The 23,919-nt window shown below is 40.6% G+C and overlaps 1 protein-coding gene across 4 annotated transcripts in view; it reads right to left on the reverse strand.

Annotated features, from left to right (window-relative positions):
• kif1aa (kinesin family member 1Aa) overlaps window positions 1–23,919 on the reverse strand; it is a 132,107-nt gene that overhangs the window by 68,799 nt on the left and 39,389 nt on the right. For 3 of the 4 annotated variants that reach the window (XM_062038686.1, XM_062038687.1, XM_062038685.1), the window contains exons 14-20: window positions 17,928–17,966; window positions 17,286–17,419; window positions 13,251–13,330; window positions 13,102–13,177; window positions 12,533–12,612; window positions 1,222–1,328; window positions 951–1,031 (exon numbers count right to left, since the gene is read on the reverse strand). In XM_062038686.1, coding sequence (XP_061894670.1) covers window positions 951–1,031; window positions 1,222–1,328; window positions 12,533–12,612; window positions 13,102–13,177; window positions 13,251–13,330; window positions 17,286–17,419; window positions 17,928–17,966 — 597 coding nt within the window. The remainder of the gene's footprint in view (window positions 1–950; window positions 1,032–1,221; window positions 1,329–12,532; window positions 12,613–13,101; window positions 13,178–13,250; window positions 13,331–17,285; window positions 17,420–17,927; window positions 17,967–23,919) is intronic. The other variant, XM_062038688.1, reaches the window with a different exon arrangement.

Consider the following 23,919-nt stretch of genomic DNA (forward strand, 5'->3'; position numbering starts at 1 on the left):
TAAGATTACTTTTTTCAAAAAGCATCAAAAAGTGGAACAAAAGAGCATACAGGGGAAATGCAACAATGACCAATAACACAAAGCTGCCATGCAGACTGCTTTTTTATTTTAAACTGTCATTGCTAAAAAATAATAACGAATCAAAATCAATGTTGCTATGAATTATTGACCTACTTAATTACTTCATATCAAATATTACACTTTTAAATATTTTGGGGGAAAATATTGCATATTTTGTGTGTTTGCCATAAAAAAAACATTTCTTCATGACAAAAAGTGCATTAAGAATACATAAAAAAATAATACAAACTAATAATCGATGGGTAGATCTGATGTTTATCTAAAATTGAAGCACTAACCGTAATAAATAAATACATAAATATACACACACACATAAATACAATATATATACATGTATATACAATATATAAATATATACTATATATATATATATACTATTTATATACAATATATAAATATATATATACATTTATATATACTATATATATATATTGTATATAAATAATATATGAATAGTATATATACAGGTATATATATATATATATATATATATATATATATATATATATATATATATATATATATATATATATATATATACACACTAGTGGGATTTTTTTCCAAACCGTCGTTGCTCAAAAAATAATAATCAATCAAAATCAATGTTGTTATAAATTATTGACCTACTTAAGACTACAATTTCTTTAAAATATTCCACTTTGAATTTTTTTGGGGGAAAATGTTGCATATTTTGTGTTTGCCATAACAAGCAGTGTTTTTATGGCAAAAGCGCGATGAAAAAAATAAATGTATGACTTATGTTTAACATTGTTATTTTGAACATTTCCCTGTGACCAAACACGAGGGGAGCCTGAAAGTACAAAAATGATATCAAGGCAGTGTAAAAAAGTCTGGTGTACAATGACAACCTGATCTGAGAACTGTGGGCTGGGTCACTCTCTTGCCGTTGACATAGGTCAGGGCTTCTTCACACGGCTGGAGGACCACGGCTGCTGGCAGACAAAGATGTCAATGCTTGTTAAGGTGAAGGGCACCCACTCTCTCCCTGTGCACAGACTGTTATAATGATTGTTAAGGTGAAGAGCACCCACTCTCTCCCTGTGCACAGACTGTTAATAAGGTGAAGAGCACCCACTCTCTCCCTGCACACAGACTCTTAACAAGGTGAAGAGCACCCACTCTCTCCCTGCACATCTGTGCAGCTGGTGAAGGTGCAGTGCTGGTCCTTGATGAAGTGACCACTGAGGACGATGTCCTGGCGGCTGCTGGCGTCAAGACGACCCACCCTGAGAACATGCAGACAGTCAACATAAGAATTCTCTCCAACATACAAGACATGGTACTAGTGTGGAAACAGTCAACATAAGACTTCTCTCCAACATACAAGACATGGTACTAGTGTGGAAACAGTCAACATAAGACTTCTCTCCAACATACAAGACATGGTACTAGTGTGGAAACAGTCAACATAATACTTTTGAGAACATATTAGACATGGTACTAGTGTGGAAACAGTCAACATAATACTTCTCTCCAACATACTAGACATGGTACTAAAGTGGAAACAGTCAACATAAGACTTCTCTCCAACATACAGGACATGGTACTAGTGTGGAAACAGTCAACATAAGACTTCTCTCCAACATACAAGACATGGTGCTAGTGTGGAAACAGTCAACATAAGACTTCTCTCCAACATACAAGACATGGTACTAGTGTGGAAACAGTCAACATAAGACTTCTCTCCAACATACAAGACATGGTACTAGTGTGGAAACAGTCAACATAATACTTTTGAGAACATATTAGACATGGTACTAGTGTGGAAACAGTCAACATAATACTTCTCTCCAACATACTAGACATGGTACTAAAGTGGAAACAGTCAACATAAGACTTCTCTCCAACATACAGGACATGGTACTAGTGTGGAAACAGTCAACATAAGACTTCTCTCCAACATACAAGACATGGTGCTAGTGTGGAAACAGTCAACATAAGACTTCTCTCCAACATACAAGACATGGTACTAGTGTGGAAACAGTCAACATAAGACTTCTCTCCAACATACAAGACATGGTGCTAGTGTGGAAACAGTCAACATAAGACTTCTCTCCAACATACAAGACATGATACTAGTGTGGAAACAGTCAACATGTCATAACTTGGTCTATGGCGTGGTTTGCTCTCCCGTGGTGCAAAATAATTGGAACGGACGTGGCGTGCAGGTAAAGACATAGTTTAATTATTACTATAAACTCAAACAAAAGGTACAAACAAAAGGCGCTCACAGCGGAGGTAAAAAACTTGACTAGACAAAACAAAAGGCGCGCACAATGGCGGAGAACTATGAACATTAAACAAACAAAAACTTACGTGACAAGAGATGAAACAAGAACTAACGTGACAAGGAACTGTGGACATGGCATGAATGGGTGATGTCGCCAGGACGAACAACAGAAACAGAAAAGCCTATATAGTGACAACAGGTGCGTGACTTAACTGTGAACAGGTGCGTGACATGACAATGTGAAAACGTGAGACAGGTGTGTGTGAGTACAAACGTGGAACAGGTGAAACTAATGGTTGCTATGGTGACAAACAAAACCAGGAAGTGAAACAAGGAACTAAGGAAGTGTCCAAAAAACAAAACAGCACATGGCCAAACAAAAACATGAACACAGACATGACAGAACCCCCCCCTTACGGACAGATCCCAGATGTCCAAAAACAAAAAACAGGATCAAGAGTCATGGGAGGGGGGGAGGGGGACATGGCGGTGGGTCGCCAGACCAGGTGTCCCCGAATCCACCGGGGCAGAGTCAGGTGGCGACGGCGGGTAGACCGCCGCTGAACCTGACGAGGTGGGCGACCTGGGAATGGCCACATTCGTGGCAGACGAGGAGGTCGGCGCACCTGGCGTGGCGGACGCCCATGGAATGGCCACATCCTTGGCCGACGAGGAGGTGGGCGCGTTGTCGTGGCAGGCGGCGAAGCTTGGCGTGGTGCGTCAGGCGGCGAAGCTTGGCGTGGGGGGTCTTTGTCTTGGCGTGGGTGGTCTTGGCCTTGGCGGTCTTGGTCTTGGCAGCGTGGGTCATGGTCTTGGCAGCGTGGGTCTTGGTCTTGGACTTGGCGTGGTTGGTCTTGGACTTGGACTTGGCGTGGTTGGTCTTGGACTTGGACTTGGCGTGGTTGGTCTTGGACTTGGACTTGGCGAGGGTCTGGGTCTTGGACTTGGTCTTGGACACTTGGCGGGTCTTGGTCACTTGGCGGGTCTTGGTCTTGGTCACTTGGCGGTTCTTGGTCTTGGTCACTTGGCGGTTCTTGGTCACTTGGCGGTTCTTGGTCACTTGGCGGTTCTTGGTCACTTGGCGGTTCTTGGTCACTTGGCGGGTCTTGGTCACTTGGCGGGTCTTGGTCTTGGTCAACTGGCGGGTCTTGGTCACTTGGCGGGTCTTGGTCACTTGGCGGTTCTTGGTCTTGGTCACTTGGCGGGTCTTGGTCTTGGCTTTGGTCTTGGCGTGGGGCAGCCACGGGCGGCACTTGGCGGCGTGGGGCAGCCACGGGCGGCACTTGGCGGCGTGGGGCAGCCACGGGCGGCACTTGGCGGCGTGGGGCAGCCACGGGCGGCACTTGGCGGCGTGGGGCAGCCACGGGCGGCACTTGGCGGCGTGGGGCTGCGACGGGCGGCACTTGGCGGCGTGGGGCTGCGACGGGCGGCACTTGGCGGCGTGGGGCTGCGACGGGCGGCACTTGGCGGCGTGGGGCTGCGACGGGCGGCACTTGGCGGCGTGGGGCTGCGACGGGCGGCACTTGGCGGCGTGGGGCTGCGACTGGCGGCGCTTGGCGTGGAGCAGGTACTGGCGGCGCTTGGCGTGGAGCAGGTACTGGTGGCGCTTGGCGTGGAGCAGGTACTGGTGGCGCTTGGCGTGGAGCAGGTACTGGTGGCGCTTGGCGTGGAGCAGGTACTGGTGGCGCTTGGCGTGGAGCTGGGCGTGGAGCAGGTGGATCTTGGCATGGTCGAAAAACTGGTGGTGGCGGCCGTGCTGGTGGCTGTGGCTTGGTAGGTCGAAAGACAGGTGGTGGGGGTCGTGCTGGAGGCTGTGGCTTGGCGTGACGAAAGACTGGTGGTGGGGGTCGTGCTGGTGGCTGTGGCTTGGCAGGTCGAAAGGCAGGTGGTGGTGGTCGTGCTGGAGGCTGTGGCTTGGCGTGACGATGCTGACCCACCCCAACTGAACAATTCCCAGCCCTAGCCCCCCCCTCAAGGAGCGGATCCCAGACGCGCTCCCCGCGGTCTGGAACCGTCTTTTGGGGTGGGCGGAGGGGGTTCAGGAGGAGGGCAGAATCCTCCCCTCTAAATTGTCCAAAAGGTCTTTCGTTCCCCCCCACCTGGGCTTTTGTGGGTGAAAAAAAAATTTCTGACTTGGGCGTGGCATGAGTCCTGGGGGGCGGGGCATGAAAATTGGGTGACTGTGATTGACAGGATCTGATTTCTAAAAACATGTCTTGGTAATGTTTAATCATGGATTTAGAGTCTTTGGTTGGATGTGGCTGACAAGAAAAAGAGTTCAGGGGAAAAAAATCCATGACGTCACCCACTGGCAGCGGCGTGACGTCGTCCTGGGGAAGCCGGGCTGGCTGCAGCTCGTTTCCGCCCGGAGGGGGAGGAGCTTGCGGGAACGATGCGTCCTTTCCAATGCTTGTGGAAGCCCTCCCTGACGTCCTTCGTTGGGAGCGGCGCTTCCGGGACTGCGGTGACGCAGCGCCATCCTCGGACCAAAGGGAGCTGATCGGCACCAGTTTGCCGGTCGGACCCCACATGAGATCCCTGCGCTCCATGGGGGAATGGCGGAGCGTCTCGGCCTCCATGGCGCGCAGGACCTCCCACGTTACCTCGTCAAAATTGTCCCATTTTTTTGCGGGAGAGCTCTCGTGCTGGCGACATCTGTCATAACTTGGTCTATGGCGTGGTTTGCTCTCCCGTGGTGCAAAATAATTGGAACGGACGTGGCGTGCAGGTAAAGACATAGTTTAATTATTACTATAAACTCAAACAAAAGGTACAAACAAAAGGCGCTCACAGCGGAGGTAAAAAACTTGACTAGACAAAACAAAAGGCGCGCACAATGGCGGAGAACTATGAACATTAAACAAACAAAAACTTACGTGACAAGAGATGAAACAAGAACTAACGTGACAAGGAACTGTGGACATGGCATGAATGGGTGATGTCGCCAGGACGAACAACAGAAACAGAAAAGCCTATATAGTGACAACAGGTGCGTGACTTAACTGTGAACAGGTGCGTGACATGACAATGTGAAAACGTGAGACAGGTGTGTGTGAGTACAAACGTGGAACAGGTGAAACTAATGGTTGCTATGGTGACAAACAAAACCAGGAAGTGAAACAAGGAACTAAGGAAGTGTCCAAAAAACAAAACAGCACATGGCCAAACAAAAACATGAACACAGACATGACACAACATAAGACTTCTCTCCAACATACAAGACATGGTACTAGTGTGGAAACAGTCAACATAAGACTTCTCACCAACATACAAGACATGGTACTAGTGTGGAAACAGTCAACATAAGACTTCTCTCCAACATACTAGACATGGTACTAGTGTGGAAACAGTCAACATAATACTTCTCTCCAACATACAAGACATGGTACTAGTGTGGAAACAGTCAACATAAGACTTCTCTCCAACATACTAGACATGGTACTAGTGTGGAAACAGTCAACATAAGACTTCTCTCCAACATACTAGACATGGTACTAGTGTGGAAACAGTCAACATAAGACTTCTCTCCAACATACAAGACATGGTACTAGTGTGGAAACAGTCAACATAAGACTTCTCTCCAACATACAAGACATGGTACTAGTGTGGAAACAGTCAACATAAGACTTCTCTCCAACATACTAGACATGGTACTAGTGTGGAAACAGTCAACATAATACTTCTCTCCAACATACAAGACATGGTACTAGTGTGGAAACAATCAACATAAGACTTCTCTCCAACATACAAGACATGGTACTAGTGTGGAAACAGTCAACATAAGACTTCTCTCCAACATACTAGACATGGTACTAGTGTGGAAACAGTCAACATAAGACTTCTCTCCAACATACAAGACATGGTACTAGTGTGGAAACAGTCAACATAAGACTTCTCTCCAACATACAAGACATGGTACTAGTGTGGAAACAGTCAACATAAGACTTATCTCCAACATACTAGACATGGTACTAGTGTGGAAACAGTCAACATAATACTTCTCTCCAACATACAAGACAAGGTACAAGTGTGGAAACAATCAACATAAGACTTCTCTCCAACATACAAGACATGGTACTAGTGTGGAAACAGTCAACATAAGACTTCTCTCCAACATACTAGACATGGTACTAGTGTGGAAACAGTCAACATAAGACTTCTCTCCAACATACAAGACATGGTACTAGTGTGGAAACAGTCAACATAAGACTTCTCTCCAACATACTAGACATGGTACTAGTGTGGAAACAGTCATCATAATACTTTTGAGAACATATTAGACATGGTACTAGTGTGGAAACAGTCATCATAATACTTTTGAGAACATATTAAACATGGTACAAGTGTGGAAACAGTCAACATAATACTTATCTCCAACATACAAGACATGGTACTGGTGTGGAAACAGTCAACATAAGACTTCTCTCCAACATATAAGACATGGTACTAGTGTGGAAACAGTCAACATAAGACTTCTCTCCTACATATTAGACATGGTACTAGTGTGGAAACAGTCAACATAATACTTCTCTCCAACATACAAGACATGGTACTAGTGTGGAAACAGTCAACATAAGACTTCTCTCCAACATACTAGACATGGTACTAGTGTGGAAACAGTCAACATAAGACTTCTCTCCAACATACAAGACATGGTACTAGTGTGGAAACAGTCAACATAAGACTTCTCTCCAACATATAAGACATGGTACTAGTGTGGAAACAGTCAACATAAGACTTCTCTCCAACATACAAGACATGGTACTAGTGTGGAAACAGTCAACATAAGACTTCTATCCAACATACAAGACATGGTACTACTGTGGAAACAGTCAACATAAGACTTCTCTCCAACATACAGGACATGGTACTAGTGTGGAACCCATACTTCCCTTTAGTTTCCATGTGTTTTTTACCTTTTTGTTTGTCCTAACTAGGGTTGTACGGTATACCGGTACTAATAAAGTACTGCGGTACTAATTAATTAAAAAATGGTGAAAAATATGGTCCCTTTTTTTCCTTTTACGGTCATGACAGCGTCGTCGTGACATAGCTGGTTTTACGAGCAGAGGAGCATGTTCGGCAGCGCACACGCACAGAGTACTTACAAGCAGACAGTGTGTAGACAGAAAAGGGAGAATGGACGCATTTTGGTGTAAAAACTAAAGATAAAGGTGAAGTTATAACACTGAAACAGTCGGTAGTGTTTTAGCTACTTCTAAATCACTAATCCTTTGGCAACAAATAAAGTAAGTTTCTGACAATTATCATTATCATTGGAGGATGAGGAATAGCTAAACATGCTTCACTACACACCGTAGGAGGATACAATAGCTCACCGGTGTCACAATGTAAACAAATGCCATCGGTGGCTCTATACCGGACATCCACTGTAATGATACCAAGTACAGGAGTGTATCTAGTCGATACTACTATGATTACATTGAAACTCAGGAAATATGTCTTGGACTCATGAAGACTTTGAATATGACCAATGTATGATCCTGTAACTACTTGGTATCGGTACTTGTGTCCTGGGCATGACGTTAAAGTGCATCCGGCAGTGGAGGCTCCTCTATGGGGTCTTGGGGCACTAGGAGGTTAACCCCTTTTACTACTGTTACCCCAGGTGGCCCTTGGCAAAGGCCTAGTACCTGACTGCCCCCTAGCCAGGGATACGATGAAGACCTCAACGGCGGACAAGAACTACCACAACGGCTGCGATGGCGGAAGAAGGCTGCAGCAGAAAAGGGTCCCCAGTCGTCTTGGACTCCATGCCACTGGACCCTGACCCGATTCTGTCAAGGATCGTGTGGTGACTGTCTGTGCACCAGTTTCCCCACGTTAAACTAAGTCACGCACAGGCATCCTCCATAAAGGGATACACCCCTACCAGGAGGATCATCATACTCGTTCGAGTGACCGCCGATGGATCGGATCGATACCCAAATGTGTGGTATCATCCAAAACTAATGTAAAGTATCAAACAAGAGAAGAATAAGTGATTATTAAATTGTTTTTTTTATTGTTATTACATTTTAACAGAAGTGTAGATAGAACATGTTAAAACAGAAAATAAGCAGATATTAACAGTAAATGAACAAGTAGATTAATAATATTTGTTTACAATTTGTCCCTCATAATGTGTAGAAAATAATAGGTGTATAAATGACACAATATGTTACTGCATACGTCAGCAGACTAATTAGGAGTCTTTGTTTGTTTACTTACTACTAAAAGACAACTTGTCTAGTATGTTCACTATTTTATTTAAGGACTAAATTGCAATAATAAACATATGTTTCATGTACCTTAAGATTTTTTTGTTCACATCATGACATTTTCTGTGGTCCCCTTTCTTTAGAAAAGCATTAAAAAGTATGGAAATACATTTTGTTACCAACATATTGGTGTAAGCCAGGGGTGTCCAAACTTTTTCCACTGAGGGCCGCACATGGAAAAATGAAAACCTGCGGGGGCCATTTTGATAGTTTTCATTTTCAAATCATAAAAAAATATATGGATTTTTTTTTTTTTTTACCTTTAGGGCTCCCGGGGACCATAAAGGGTCTAAGTCATTAAAATGTTAAAAACAAGTCAAATTATTTTTTTTATTTAACGCATACAGTAAATCTCTACAGTATATCAACTTCAGGTTGATATTAAAGGCCTACTGAAAGCCACTACTACCGACCACGCAGTCTGATAGTTTATATATCAATGATGAAATCTTAACATTGCAACACATGCCAATATGGCCGGGTTAACTTATAAAGTGCAATTTTAAAATTCCCGGGAAACTTCCGGTTCAAAACGTCGCGGTATGATGACGTATGCGCGTGACGTCACGAGGTCAAGGGTAGTGTTTGGATCCTATGCAAATAGCTGTTTTCTTCGACAAAATTCCACAGTATTCTGGACATCTGTGTTGGTGAATATTTTGTAATTTGTTTAATGGACAATGGAGACTGCAAATAAGAAAGTTGTAGGTGCGATCGGTGTATTAGCGGCTGGCTGCAGCAACACCAACACCAGGAGGTTGTGTTGTGTTTTGAGCTGGAGAGCAGACGCACTACGGTGAGTACAGCTTTGGCTTCCAAACATTTGATCGCTTGCCCGTACGTGCGTGTTGATATGTGCATGTCCCGCACGTAACTTTGGGGAAATATATGTTTCTTGCCGACTCTGATGGCGGCCGGGGTGTCGTCGAAAGCTACAACGCCCGCTGCCGCCCCGTAGCTAACTTAGCTTCTATTTTTTTAGCTTCGCCAAGCTGAAAATTAATAACCGTGTATTTACATGTCCATGGTTTAATAGTATTGTTGATCTTCTGTCTATCCTTCCAGTCAGGTTTTTTAAATTTTGTTTCTATCTGCATTTGAGACTGATGCTATCACGTTAGCTCCGTAGCTAACTTAGCTTCTATTTTTTTAGCTTCGCCAAGCTGAAAATTAATAACCGTGTATTTACATGTTCATGGTTTAATAGTATTGTTGATCTTCTGTCTATCCTTCCAGTCAGGGTTTTTTTAAATTTTGTTTCTATCTGCATTTTGAGCCTGCTATCACGTTAGCTCTGTAGCTAACATAGCTTCTATTTTTTTTAGCTTTGCCAAGCTGAAAGTTATTAACCGTGTATTTACATGTTCATTTTCAAGAGGATATAGTATCCGAGGTGGTTTAAAATACAAATCCGTGATCCACAATAGAAAAAGGAGAAAGTGTGGAATCCAATGAACCCTTGTACCTAAGTTACGGTCAGAGCGAAAAAAGATACACCCCGCACTACACTCTAGTCCTTCACTCTAAAGTTCTTCATCCACAAATCTTTCATCCTCGCTCAAATTAATGGGGTAATCGTCGCTTTCTCGCTCCGAATGTCTCTCGCTCCATTGTAAACAACGGGGAATTGTGAGGAATCCTTAGTCTTGTGACGTCATGCTATACTTCCGGTAGGGGCAAGGCTTTTTTTTATCAGCGAGCAAAAGTTGCAAAGTTTATCGTCGATTTTCTCTACTAAATCCTTTCAGCAAAAATATGGCAATATCGCGAAATGATCAAGTATGACACATAGAATGGATCTGCTATCCCCGTTTAAATAAAAAAAATTCATTTCAGTAGGCCTTTAAATTTAAAAAACCAAAAAGGTTTTATGCCTTTTCTGTCAAGACAACTTTGTTTTTTATAATAAAACTGAAATATGCAGTATTTCCCCCACTGCCCAAAACATTCAGAAAGCAATGTTTGATGTGAAGTAATTAGAGCCTTAAAAACATCAATAATGCAGGACACCATTGATATTAATTCATTATTATTTTTGAGTAATCACAGTGAAAAGATAAATAAAATCCCATTAAATATATTTAGGATACAAAAGTGATACATTTGTATTAGTTTTTTTTACTTTGAACACTTAAGTTACGAGATCAACTTCAGATATATCTGTCAATTTTATGTTTGAACTATTATTTTGTTCTGTGCTCTTTTGTCAAAGAAAACGTTGATGTTTTTGTATGGCAACCACACAATATATGTCATATTTTCCACATAAAACATTTTAAAGTGAAATATTTGAAATAATTGGAGCCTTGAATAGGTCAATAATTCATTATAACATTGATTTTTTTTTTTTTTTAAAGGCCTACTGAAATGATTTTTTTTAATTTAAACGGGAATAGCAGATCCATTCTGTGTGTCATACTTGATCATTTCGCGATATTGCCATATTTTTGCTGAAAGGATTTAATAGAGAAAATCGACAATAAAGTTCGCAACTTTTGCTCGCTGATAAAAAAAAAGCCTTGCCTGTACCGGAAGTATAGCATGACGTCACAGGAGCTAGTATTCCTCACAATTCCCCGTTGTTTACAATGGAGCGAGAGAGATTCGGACCGAGAAAGTGATGATTACCCCATTAATTTGAGCGAGGATGAAAGATTCGTAGATGAGGAACGTTACAGTGAAGGACTTGTGAGACAGTGATGGACGTATCTTTTTTCGCTCTGACCGTAACTTAGGTACAAGCTGGCTCATTGGATTCCACACTCTCCTTTTTTTATTGTGGATCACAGATTTGTATTTTAAACCACCTCGGATACTATATCCTCTTGAAAATGAGAGTCGAGAACGCAAAATGGACATTCAGTGCCTTTTATCTCCACGACAATACATCGGCGAAATGCTTTAGCTACGAGCTAACGTGATAGCATCGTGCTTTAACTGCATATAGAAACAAAAAAATAAAGGATAGAAGGAAGGATAGATAGAAAATCAACAATACTATTAAACCGTGGACATGTAAATACACGGTTAATGCTTTCCAGGCTGGCGAAGGTTAACAATGCTGTGCTAACGACGCCATTGAAGCTAACTTAGCAACTTAGCAACGGGACCTCACAGAGCTATGCTAAAAACATTAGCTCTCCACCTACGCCAGCCAGCCCTCATCTACTCATCAACACCCGTGCTCACCTGCGTTCCAGCGATCGGCAGAAGGACGAAGGACTTCACCCGATGCGTTTGGCGGCCCGGAGACGTAGGAAGTCAAGGTAAGGTCGGCGGCTAGCGCGGCTAGCGCTCCAACAAAGTCCTCCTGGTTGTGTTGCTGTAGTCCGCTGCTAATACACCGATCCCACCTACAACTGTCTTCTTTGCAGCCTTCATTGTTCATTAAACAAATTGCAAAAGATGTCCAAAATACTGTGGAATTATGAAATGAAAACAGAGCTTTTTGTATAGGATTCTACGAGTACCATAACTTCCGTTACTCTGACTTCGTCACGCGCATACGTCATCATACCGCAACGTTTCAGCCGGATATTTCCCGGGAAGTTTTAAAAGTCACTTTATAAGTTAACCCGGCCGTATTGGCATGTGTTGCAATGTTAAGATTTCATCATTGATATATAAACTATCAGACTGCGTGGTCGGTAGTAGTAGGTTTCAGTAGGCCTTTAAGCAATGGCAAAAAAAGAAAAAGAAAGATAGACAAAAGAAAAAAAACAGCCTGCATGGCAGCTTTGTGTCAACTTTTTCTAGTTAGATTTCACCTCATTCCACTTTTTGTCATGTTTATTTTTGCAATAGCATTTCCAGAATGTGTGGCGGGCCGGTAAACAATTAGCCGCGGCCCGCAAATGGCCCCCGGGCCGCACTTTGGACACCCCTGGTGCAAGCAGTCCTAAGATAGTGATCGTCTCACCTTGTGATGCCATCCTTGATGTAGTAGAGCAGACACTCGGACATGAGGGGGTCCTCGTTGAGGTTGACCAGATGAGGGGTCTGACAGAGAGCATGAAACAAGGGTTAAGTCACCTAAAAGGATTCACGGGCGCGGCCACCGCTGCTGCTCACTGCTCCCCTCACCTCCCAGGGGGTGATCAAGGGTGATGGGTCAAATGCGGAGCATAATTTCGCCACACCTATTGTGTGTGTGTGTGTGTGTGTGTGTGTGACAATCATTGGTACTTTAACTTTAAAACAAGACACTGCATATCACAAAGCCATGTCTCCCAGTGGCCAAAGCAAAACCTCATGCAGCTAGTGCCACACATTGCCCAGACAGGAGTGTTATCTCTTCAAGTGCTGAGATCAAACCTGATGTCAGAGAATCACCCACACTCCACACTCCACACTACACACCTCGTTGGGGGAAAAGAGGCCCACATTGTCAATAAAGACAGCTTGGGGCTTTCTGTCGGATGGCTTCGGGGTGAACAAGGAGGCCTTTTATTGTCATGGCAACACGTGATGTCACACACGTCTCATTACCTTCTTCGGGGAGAAGACGCCCACTGTCCCGCCGTCCTCTCGCATGGCCACGCCCATTTCTGCCAGCAGGGCCTCCCTGCGGATACAAATCCGGCCGAGGCCTCAGCGGGCTGGTTTGTGGTGGTCTGGGGGAAGAAACGGGAGCTCACCGTTCCATTCGAATGGCTTCTGTGCGGCGAAGTTTCTCCTCCCACGTCTCGTTAAGCTCGGCAATGATCTTCTCCGTTTCCTGACATGGAGCACAAATGAAGACACATGGTGTTGGGAGGACAACAATTATTTTGTGGGCCAAAGACTATCTTGGAAGAAAAAAGGATCCTGAAGAAGTCAACATCTGACATCACATGGACAAAGATAAGACCTTCTGGAGGAAAGTTCTGTGGTCAGATGAAACAAAAATGGAGCTGTTTGGCCACAATACCCAGCAATATGTTTGGAGGAGAAAAGGTGAGGCCTTTAATCCCAGGAACACCATGCCTACCGTCAAGCATGGTGGTGGTAGTATTATGCTCTGGGCCTGTTTTGCTGCCAATGGAACTGCTGCTTTACAAAGAGTAAATGGGACAATGAAAAAGGAGGATTACCTCCAAATTCTTCAGGACAACCTAGAATCATCAGCTACATTTCATGGAGACTAACTAGTGGCTTAGCTATGTTTCATGGAGACTAACTAGTTGTTTAGCTACATTTCCTTGAGACTAACTTGTAGCTTAGCTACATTTAATGGAGACTAACTAGTAGAATAGCTACATTTAATGGAGACTAACTAGTGGCTTAGCTATATTTCTGTTACGCTTGCGAGGCATAGTGATGCCGGAGGTCGTCTTTTCAAATTGCAGAGGGATGTCAGGAAGCGGCTTGCAGGTAAGAATAAATTATTTATTTTAGTTGCAGACCAAAATATGCTGCTCGGTGCCCACGGCACGGAAAACAAAAGAGTAGCCAAAAGATGCTAGTAACAAAATACAGACTATGAGCGTAAACGAGAGCGTAACTTGTTGCATGGGAGCAAACAACACCACCAGGCAGGGTGAGGCCAGCGCGTAAACTAAATAGCCCTCTGAATAGAGCCCGGGCAACAGGTGCGCGTCCCGAACACTAACCAGAGGCAGGTGTGAGCAATCAGTAACTATGGTAACCAAACTCAGAAGTGCTTAAACAGGAACTAGAAAGAGATCAAGACTAACAGAAAAACACAAGTGACTAGAAAACGTAAACAGAAATATGATCCGGGGAGCGGATCATAACGATTTCATGGAGACTAACAAGTAGCTTAGCTACATTTCATGGAGACTAACTCGTGGCTCAGCTTCATTTAATTTAGACTAACTAGTAGCTTAGCTACATTTCAATGAGACTGACTTGTAGCTTAGTCACATTTCATGGAGACTAACTAGTAGCTTAGCTACATTTCATGGAGACTAAGAAGTAGCTTAGCTACATTTCATGGAGACTAACTAGTAGCCTAGCTACATTTAATAAAGACTAACTAGTAGCTTAGCTAAATTAAATGGAGACTAACTAGTAGCTTAGCTACATTTCATGGAGACTAGTAGCTTAGCTACATTTCATGGAGACTAAGAAGTAGCTTAGCTACATTTCATGGACACTAACTAGTAGCCTGGCTACATTTAATGGTGACTAACTAGTAGCCTGGCTCAATTTAATGGAGACTAACTAGTGGCTTAGCTATATTTCATGGAGACTAACTAGTAGCTTAGCTACATTTCATGGAGACTAACTAGTAGCTTAGCTACATTTCATGGAGACTAACAAGTAGCATAGCTACATTTAATGGAGACTAACTAGTAGCCTGGCTACATTTAATGGAGACTAACTAGTGGCTTAGCTAAATTTAATGGAGACTAACTAGTAGCTTAGCTACATTTCATGGAGACTAACTAGTAGCTTAGCTACATTTCATGGAGACTAAGAAGTAGCTTAGCTACATTTCATGGAGACTAACAAGTAGCATAGCTACATATAATGGAGACTAACAAGTAGCATAGCTACATTTAATGAAGACTAACTAGTAGCCTGGCTACATTTAATGGAGACTAAGTAGTGGATTAGCTAAATTTCATGGAGACTAACTAGTAGCTTAGCTACATTTCATGGAAACTAACTAGTAGCTTAGCTACATTTCATGGAGACTAGTTTTGAGAAAATGTTACAACCGGAATTGACAAAATATGTTACCGCATATGTCAGCAGCCACATTTTTTATGCATTTCTTTAACTATATTTTCAAAAAATTTGAACAAGAGAAAAAAAAACGTTTTCACATTGTCATTATGGGTTATTGTGTGCAGAATTTTGAGGATAAAAATGAATTTATGCCATTTTGGAATAATGCCGTAACATGGTTTCGATCCCCGGGCTCGGGGTCTTTCTGTGTGGAGAATAAGTGCTTATTACATTTTTAGAAATATGTAGATAGAATCTTGTTACAGCAGAAAGTAGCCAGATGTTAACAGTAAATTAACAGGTATATTAAGACTAGTTTTGAGAAAATGTTACAACCGGAAATGACGAAATATGTTACCGCGTATGTCAGCAGCCACATTTTTCATGCATTTCTTTAAATATATTTTCAAAAAATTTAAACAATTGGAAAAAAAAAACGTTTTCACATTGTCATTATGGGTTATTGTGTGCAGAATTTTGAGGATAAAAATGAATTTATTCCATTTTTGAATAAGGCTGCAACATGGTTTCGATGCCTGTGTGGAGAATAAGTGCTCATAACATTTTTAGAAATATGTATATAGAATCTTGTTACAGCAGAAAGTAGCCAGATGTTAACAGTAAATTAACAGGTATATTAAGACTAGTTTTGAGAAAATGTTACAACCGGAATTGACGAAATATGTTACCACATACTGTATGTCAGCAGCCACATTTTTCATGCATTTCTTTAAATATATTTTCAAAAAATTTGAACAATTTGAAAAAAAAACGTTTTCACATTGTCATTATGGGTTATTGTGTGCATAATTTTGTGGATAAAATTGAATTTATTCCATTTTGGAATAAGGCCGTAACATGGTTTTGATCCCCGGGCTCGGGGTCTTTCTGTGTGGAGAATAAGTGCTTATTACATTTTTAGAAATATGTAGATAGAATCTTGTTACAGCAGAAAGTAGCCAGATGTTAACAGTAAATTAACAGGTGTATTAAGACTAGTTTTGAGAAAATGTTACAACCGGAAATGACGAAATATGTTACCGCATGTCAGCAGCCACATTTTTCATGCATTTCTTCAAATACATTTTCAAAAAATTTGAACAAGTGGAAAAAAAAACGTTTTCACATTGTCATTATGGGTTATTGTGTTCAGAATTTTGAGGATAAAAATGAATTTATTCCATTTTTCAATAAGGCTGCAACATGGTTTCGATCCCTGTGTGGAGAATAAGTGCTTATTACATTTTTAGAAATATGTAGATAGAATCTAGTTACAGCAGAAAGTAGCCAGATGTTAACAGTAAATTAACAGGTATATTAAGACTAGTTTTGAGAAAATGTTACAACCGGAAATGACAAAATATGTTACAGCGTATGTCAGCAGCCAAAGTTTTCATGCATTTCTTCAAATATATTTTCAAAAACTTTGAACAATTGGAAAACATTGTCATTATGGGTTATTGTGTGCAGAATTTTGAGGATAAAAATTAATGTATTCCATTTTTGAATAAGGCTGCAACATGGTTTCGATCCCTGTGTGGATAATAAGTGCTTATTACATTTTTAGAAATATGTAGATAGAATCTAGTTACAGCAGAAAGTAGCCAGATGTTAACAGTAAATTAACAGGTATATTAAGACTAGTTTTGAGAAAATGTTACAACCGGAATTGACAAAATATGTTCCCGCATATGTCAGCAGCCACATTTTTCATGCATTTCTTCAAGTATATTTAAAAAAAATTGGAACAAGAGAAAAACATTTTTTTTCACATTGTCATTATGGGTTATTGTGTGCAGAATTTTGAGGATAAAAATGAATGTATTCCATTTTGGAATAAAGCCATGGTTTCGATCCCCGTGTGGAGTTTGCATGTTCTCCCCATGACTGCGTGGGTTCCCTCTGGGTACTCCGGCTTCATTCTATGCTAACACTCATTGTTGTTACGTTCAATCCTGTTACTCAAACAAGTGTCAAATCAAGTAGTAGTTTGTCACCTTAAGGCGCTCGATGGCCTGCTCGCTGCCCGGGCTGAACATGATGCGGTCGTGCAGGCTGGCGATGGATCCGGCCCGGCTGGACAAGGCGGACAGAGACGGGGAGGGACTCATACCCGTCATGGCGTTGGTCACTGTGGAGAGGAAATGATTGACAGCTTGGCCTTTACCCATTATTGTTCTGGTCTGTGTGCAGGAAGTGGTCGAAGGTGAGCAAACCAAACAGATGCAGACAGAAAAAAAGAGGAGCCTGTAATAATAACAACAAGCGAGGCCAGCCAGCCAGCCAGCAGAAAGAATATATAAAACAGGACAAAATCACAATGAAATAGATTCAAGCTGCAGAATACCATTCAAAAATGAAGCCTCATTTCAGATAAGCACCAGCACAACTCAGTAGGACAAATGCAACATAAAAGCAAAGTAATTGGCAGTCATTATTAGACATCTTTAATTGCCAGCGTGCAGGAGTTTAGCTCCCCGGTGCATTTTAAACACCATTCCATGTGTAACTGTTCTTCTACCTCACACAATGGTGGACATTATTCAAATGATAGTAACACATACAAAATGAAAACCAACAAGCCAGCAGAGAGCACAAAAAATCTTGCATTTTGAGGGAAGAAGAGGCAGGAAACACACATTTCAAATCCTGGATCTCAGCGGCGGAGCCTGGGAATGCTTGAAGGCGACGTGAGGTAGACACAGAGAGGAAGAGAGGAAGACAAACATTGATTTGTGTTACCTCCTGGACCATACTTGTATTATACCAGCCAGTGTACAGTACATCAGCGTAGTAGAAACACTCCTGCCAATACGCCATGGTATGCAAACCACCTGACACTTTTGTATCGGCGTAAAAATAAACAGACAATGTCATGGCAAAAACAACATGTGCTTAGAAGGACCATTAAGACTCAAATGCTGGTAGTGGTTTTATGCCAAGTCAGTGTTGACCCAAGTGAGGTAGTCTGACATCATCATGTACAAATACTACTTAATCATCCAAAAACACTTGACCCATGTGACGTCATCATGTACAAATACTACTTAATCATCCAAAAACACTTGACCCATGTGACGTCATCATGTACAAATACTACTTAATCATCTAAAAACACTTGACCCATGTGACGTGTTGGAAGCAGATCAGAATCATATCCATATTTAAGTGTTACTTCTTTCTAAACTCCTATAGTCATATAAAGAATAGCTAGTATACTTCCTTTTTTTGAGTCTCATAGTAAGGTGTCGGCCTTCTAGATTGGAATGTGTCAGAGTAGAGATGACTCGGAGTAGTCTAAACAACGGGAGTGGGGGCGAGGGACAGGGAGAAGATCACAGTTCGGTGGGTTGGGAGAGACCGATCCGGACCGGGCGAGGAAACGCTGGTGTACTGGGTTGGTCTCACGTTAGTCCTCTAAGCTTGGAGAATAAACCACAAAATACCAACTACTGCCTGTTGATTCAATATAAACATCAGCTTATTGCCATAAAAAGAATCTGGGAGAGACTAGCAATTTGAATTCCCCATTGGAGGAACGCTGGTCAACGCAACAATTTGGGGGCTTTGTCCGAGATGGCACGCTGTTAATTGATGACTTCTTGCAATCTTCTGGACAGACTCAAATGGCCAATACAAGGTGAGCAGAGCCTTTTTATATAAAATCTGCTTTAGGAGTCTGTCCTGAAGTCTGTAAGTCAAACACTGTTTTGTAATCCCAGGCACAGATTGGTGATTTTGATAGATTGATTGCATTTTTGCCGAGCCTGCCATTGCATTAAAATTGTAAATAAGTGGTCAACTCAGGCCATTGTGTCTCGATTACCGTGACGGGCAGTTTCATTGACGAGTGAACTAATAGTTGGGTGTAGCTTACCCTGGGAATTTGGTCGTCCCTTAATGAGTTCGGGTTGCATCATGTACAAATACTACTTCATCATCTAAAAACACTTGACCCATGTGACGTCATCATGTACAAATACTACTTAATCATCCGAAAACACTTGACCCATGTGACGTCATCATGTACAAATACTACTTAATCATCCAAAAACACTTGACCCATGTGACGTCATCATGTACAAATACTACTTAATCATCCAAAAACACTTGACCCATGTGACGTCATCATGTACAAATACTACTTAATCATCTAAAAACACTTGACCCATGTGACGTCATCATGTACAAATACTACTTCATCATCCAAAAACACTTGACCCATGTGACGTCATCAGGTACAAATACTACTTAATCATCTAAAAACACTTGACCCATGTGACGTCATCATGTACAAATACTACTTAATCATCCAAAAACACTTGACCCATGTGACGTCATCATGTACAAATACTACTTAATCATCCAAAAACACTTGACCCATGTGACGTCATCATGTACAAATACTACTTAATCATCTAAAAACACTTGACCCATGTGACGTCATCATGTACAAATACTACTTAATCATCTAAAAACACTTGACCCATGTGACGTCATCATGTACAAATACTACTTCATCATCCAAAAACACTTGACCCATGTGACGTCATCATGTACAAATACTACTTAATCATCTAAAAACACTTGACCCATGTGACGTCATCATGTACAAATACTACTTAATCATCCAAAAACACTTGACCCATGTGACGTCATCATGTACAAATACTACTTCATCATCCAAAAACACAAGACCCATGTGACGTCATCATGTACAAATACTACTTAATCATCTAAAAACACTTGACCCATGTGACATCATCATGTACAAATACTACTTCATCATCTAAAAACACTTGACCCATGTGACATCATCATGTACAAATACTACTTCATCATCTAAAAACACTTGACCCATGTGACGTCATCATGTACAAATACTACTTAATCATCCAAAAACACTTGACCCATGTGACGTCATCATGTACAAATACTACTTAATCATCTAAAAACACTTGACCCATGTGACGTCATCATGTACAAATACTACATTGAACATTTACGTAACGGTAAAAAGTACTGAAACATTGAACATTTACTTAATGGTAAAAAGTACTGAAACATGGAACATTTATTTAATGGTCAAAAGTACTGAAACATTGAACATTTACTTAATGGTCAAAAGTACTGAAACATTGAACATTTACTTAATGGTCAAAAGTACTGAAACATTGAACATTTACTTAATGGTAAAAAGTACTGAAACATTGAACATTTACTTAATGGTAAAAAGTACTGAAACATTGAACATTTATTTAATGGTAAAAAGTACTGAAACATTGAACATTTACTTAATGGTAAAAAGTACTGAAACATTGAACATTTATTTAATGGTAAAAAGTACTGAAACATTGAACATTTACTTAATGGTAAAAAGTACTGAAACATTGAACATTTACTTAATTATAAAAAGTACTGAAACATTGAACATTTACGTAGTGGTAAAAAGTACTGAAACATTGAACATTTACTTAATGGTAAAAAGTACTGAAACATTGAACTTTTACTTAATGGTAAAAAGTACTGAAACATTGAACATTTATTTAATGGTAAAAAGTACTGAAACATTGAACATTTACTTAATGGTAAAAAGTACTGAAACATTGAAAATTTATTTCATAGTAAAAAGTACTGAAACATTGAACATTTACTTAATGGTAAAAAGTACTGAAACATTGAACATTTACTTAATGGTAAAAAGTACTGAAACATTGAACATTTACTTAATTATAAAAAGTACTGAAACATTGAACATTTAACTTAATGGTAAAAAGTACTGAAACATTGAACATTTATTTTATATCAAAAAGTACTGAAACATTGAACATTTATTTAATGGTAAAAAGTACTGAAACGTTGAACATTTACTTAATGGTAAAAATATGTCAACATTTGGGATGGGTACCAAATCCAGTTTTTTTTGGCACCCATCAAATCTCACCGGCACCGAAACACGTAAAATCCAACAGTGCCAAGTTAGGGTACCTGTGTTGCCCATGACATCACGCCCGGTTGCCGACTATGCACTTTGGCACTTGGCGGTCACTCCAGCAGCACTGAGAGCGGACTCAGCCAAACTACCACTAATTAATGTTGCAATTTTCAAAGCCAACAAAGAAATTGAGTCAAACAAACGCTCGTACGTAATTTAAGTAAGGCTCCACTTTCCCAAACATGCACTAGCTTGATGCTAATATACACTGGCTTTGGAATTGACATGTTATTGATTAGCATTAGCGATTTCACATGGCAACACCTCCAAATTTGTTCAAGAAAACTACAACTAAGGTGCACATTACAATCAAACGATCTACTGTTTTGTAAATCAGACTTCTCCATTGAACACGGTGGCCGAACGGATATACTCATTCATGAATGGATTATTTATATATATATATATATATATATATATATATATATATATATATATATATATATATATATATATATATATATATATATATATATATATATATATATATATACACCGTATATTCTGACTATACGTCGCAGTTTTTTCATAGTTTGGCCGGGGGTGCGACTTATACTCAGGAGCGACTTATGCATACTTGCCAACCCTCCCGTTTTTAGCGGGAGACTCCCGGTATTCAGCGCCTCTCCCGACAACCTCCCGGCAGAAATTTTCTCCCGACAAACTCCCGGTATTCAGCCGGAGCTGGAGGCCACGCCCCCTCCAGCTCAATGCGGACCTGAGTGGGGACAGCCTGTTCTCACGTCCGCTTTCCCACAATATAAACAGCTTGCCTGCCCAATGACGTCATAACATCTACGGCTTTTAGAGAGTAGAGCGCACAACTGCGCACACAACAAGGAGACGAAGCAGAAGAACGAGGAAGTTACAGACATGGCGACGCCGTCGACGAGCAAGATGAAGAAATATGCTTGCAAGTTCCAAAACGAATGGAAACAAGAATTTCAGTTCATCCAGGACAGTTCGAAAGGGAAGGGGTATGTAATTATGTTGCCTGTACATTTTGTACAACAGACTTCTCCATTGAACACGGTGGCCGAGTCATGAACGGAGGAGAAGTTAAACAGGACAATACTGCCATCTACTGGATAGCCCCCGGAACACTGAAATTCAAGTATTTATTTTATTTATATGTATAATAAAATAAATATATATACATATATAGCTAGAATTCACTGAAAGTCAAGTATTTCATACATACATACATACATACATACATACATATATATATATATATATATATATATATATATATATATATATATATATATATATATATATATATATATATATATATATATATATATACACTACCGTTCAAAAGTTTGGGGTCACATTGAAATGTCCTTATTTTTGAAGGAAAAGCACTGTACTTTTCAATGAAGATAACTTTAAACTAGTCTTAACTTTAAAGAAATACACTCTATACATTGCTAATGTGGTAAATGACTATTCTAGCTGCAAATGTCTGGTTTTTGGTGCAATATCTGCATAGGTGTATAGAGGCCCATTTCCAGCAACTATCACTCCAGTGTTCTAATGGTACAATGTGTTTGCTCATTGGCTCAGCAGGCTAATTGATGATTAGAAAACCCTTGTGCAATCATGTTCACACATCTGAAAACAGTTTAGCTCGTTACAGAAGCTACAAAACTGACCTTCCTTGGAGCAGATTGAGTTTCTGGAGCATCACATTTGCGGGGTCAATTAAAAGCTCAAAATGGCCAGAAAAAGAGAACTTTCATCTGAAACTCGACAGTCTATTCTTGTTCTTAGAAATGAAGGCTATTCCACTAAATTGTTTGGGTGACCCCAAACTTTTGAACGGTAGTGTACATACATACATACATACATATATATATATATACATATATATTAGGGCTGCAACTAACGATTAATTTGATAATCGATTAATCTGTTGATTATTACTTCGATTAATCGATTAATAATCGGATAAAAGAGACAAACTACATTTCTGTCCTTTCCAGTATTTTATTGAAAAAACCCAGCATACTGGCACCATACTTATATTGATTATTGTTTCTCAGCTGTTTGTACATGTTGCAGTTTATAAATAAAGGTTTATTTAAAAAAATATATATATATATATAAATATATATTTAAAAATAAAAAATAAAAAAAAGCCTCTGCGCATGCGCATAGCATAGATCCAACGAATCGATGACTAAATTAATCGGCAACTATTTTTATAATCGATTTAATCGATTAGTTGTTGCAGCCCTAATATATATATATATATATATATATATATATATATATATATATATATATATATATATATATATATATATATATGAAATACTTGAGTTGGTGAATTCTAGCTGTAAATATACTCCCCTATTAACCACGCCCCCCACCCCCCACCTCCCGGTATCGGAGGTCTCAAGGTTGGCAAGTATGCGACTTATACTCCGGAGCGACTTACACTCCGAAAAATACGGTAATAGTCTTCTTTTCAGGTGAGAGAGGACGCTAAAGGCAGTGCCTTTAAGGCACACCACACCCCCCAATATTGTTGTCCGGGTGGAAATCAGGAGAAATTCAGGAGAACGGTTGCCCCGGGAGATTTTCGCGAGGGGCACTGAAATTCGTGAGTCTCCCGGGAAAATCGTGAG

Source organism: Entelurus aequoreus, linkage group LG27, assembly GCF_033978785.1.
Source record: "Entelurus aequoreus isolate RoL-2023_Sb linkage group LG27, RoL_Eaeq_v1.1, whole genome shotgun sequence".
Classification (NCBI taxonomy): domain Eukaryota; kingdom Metazoa; phylum Chordata; class Actinopteri; order Syngnathiformes; family Syngnathidae; genus Entelurus; species Entelurus aequoreus.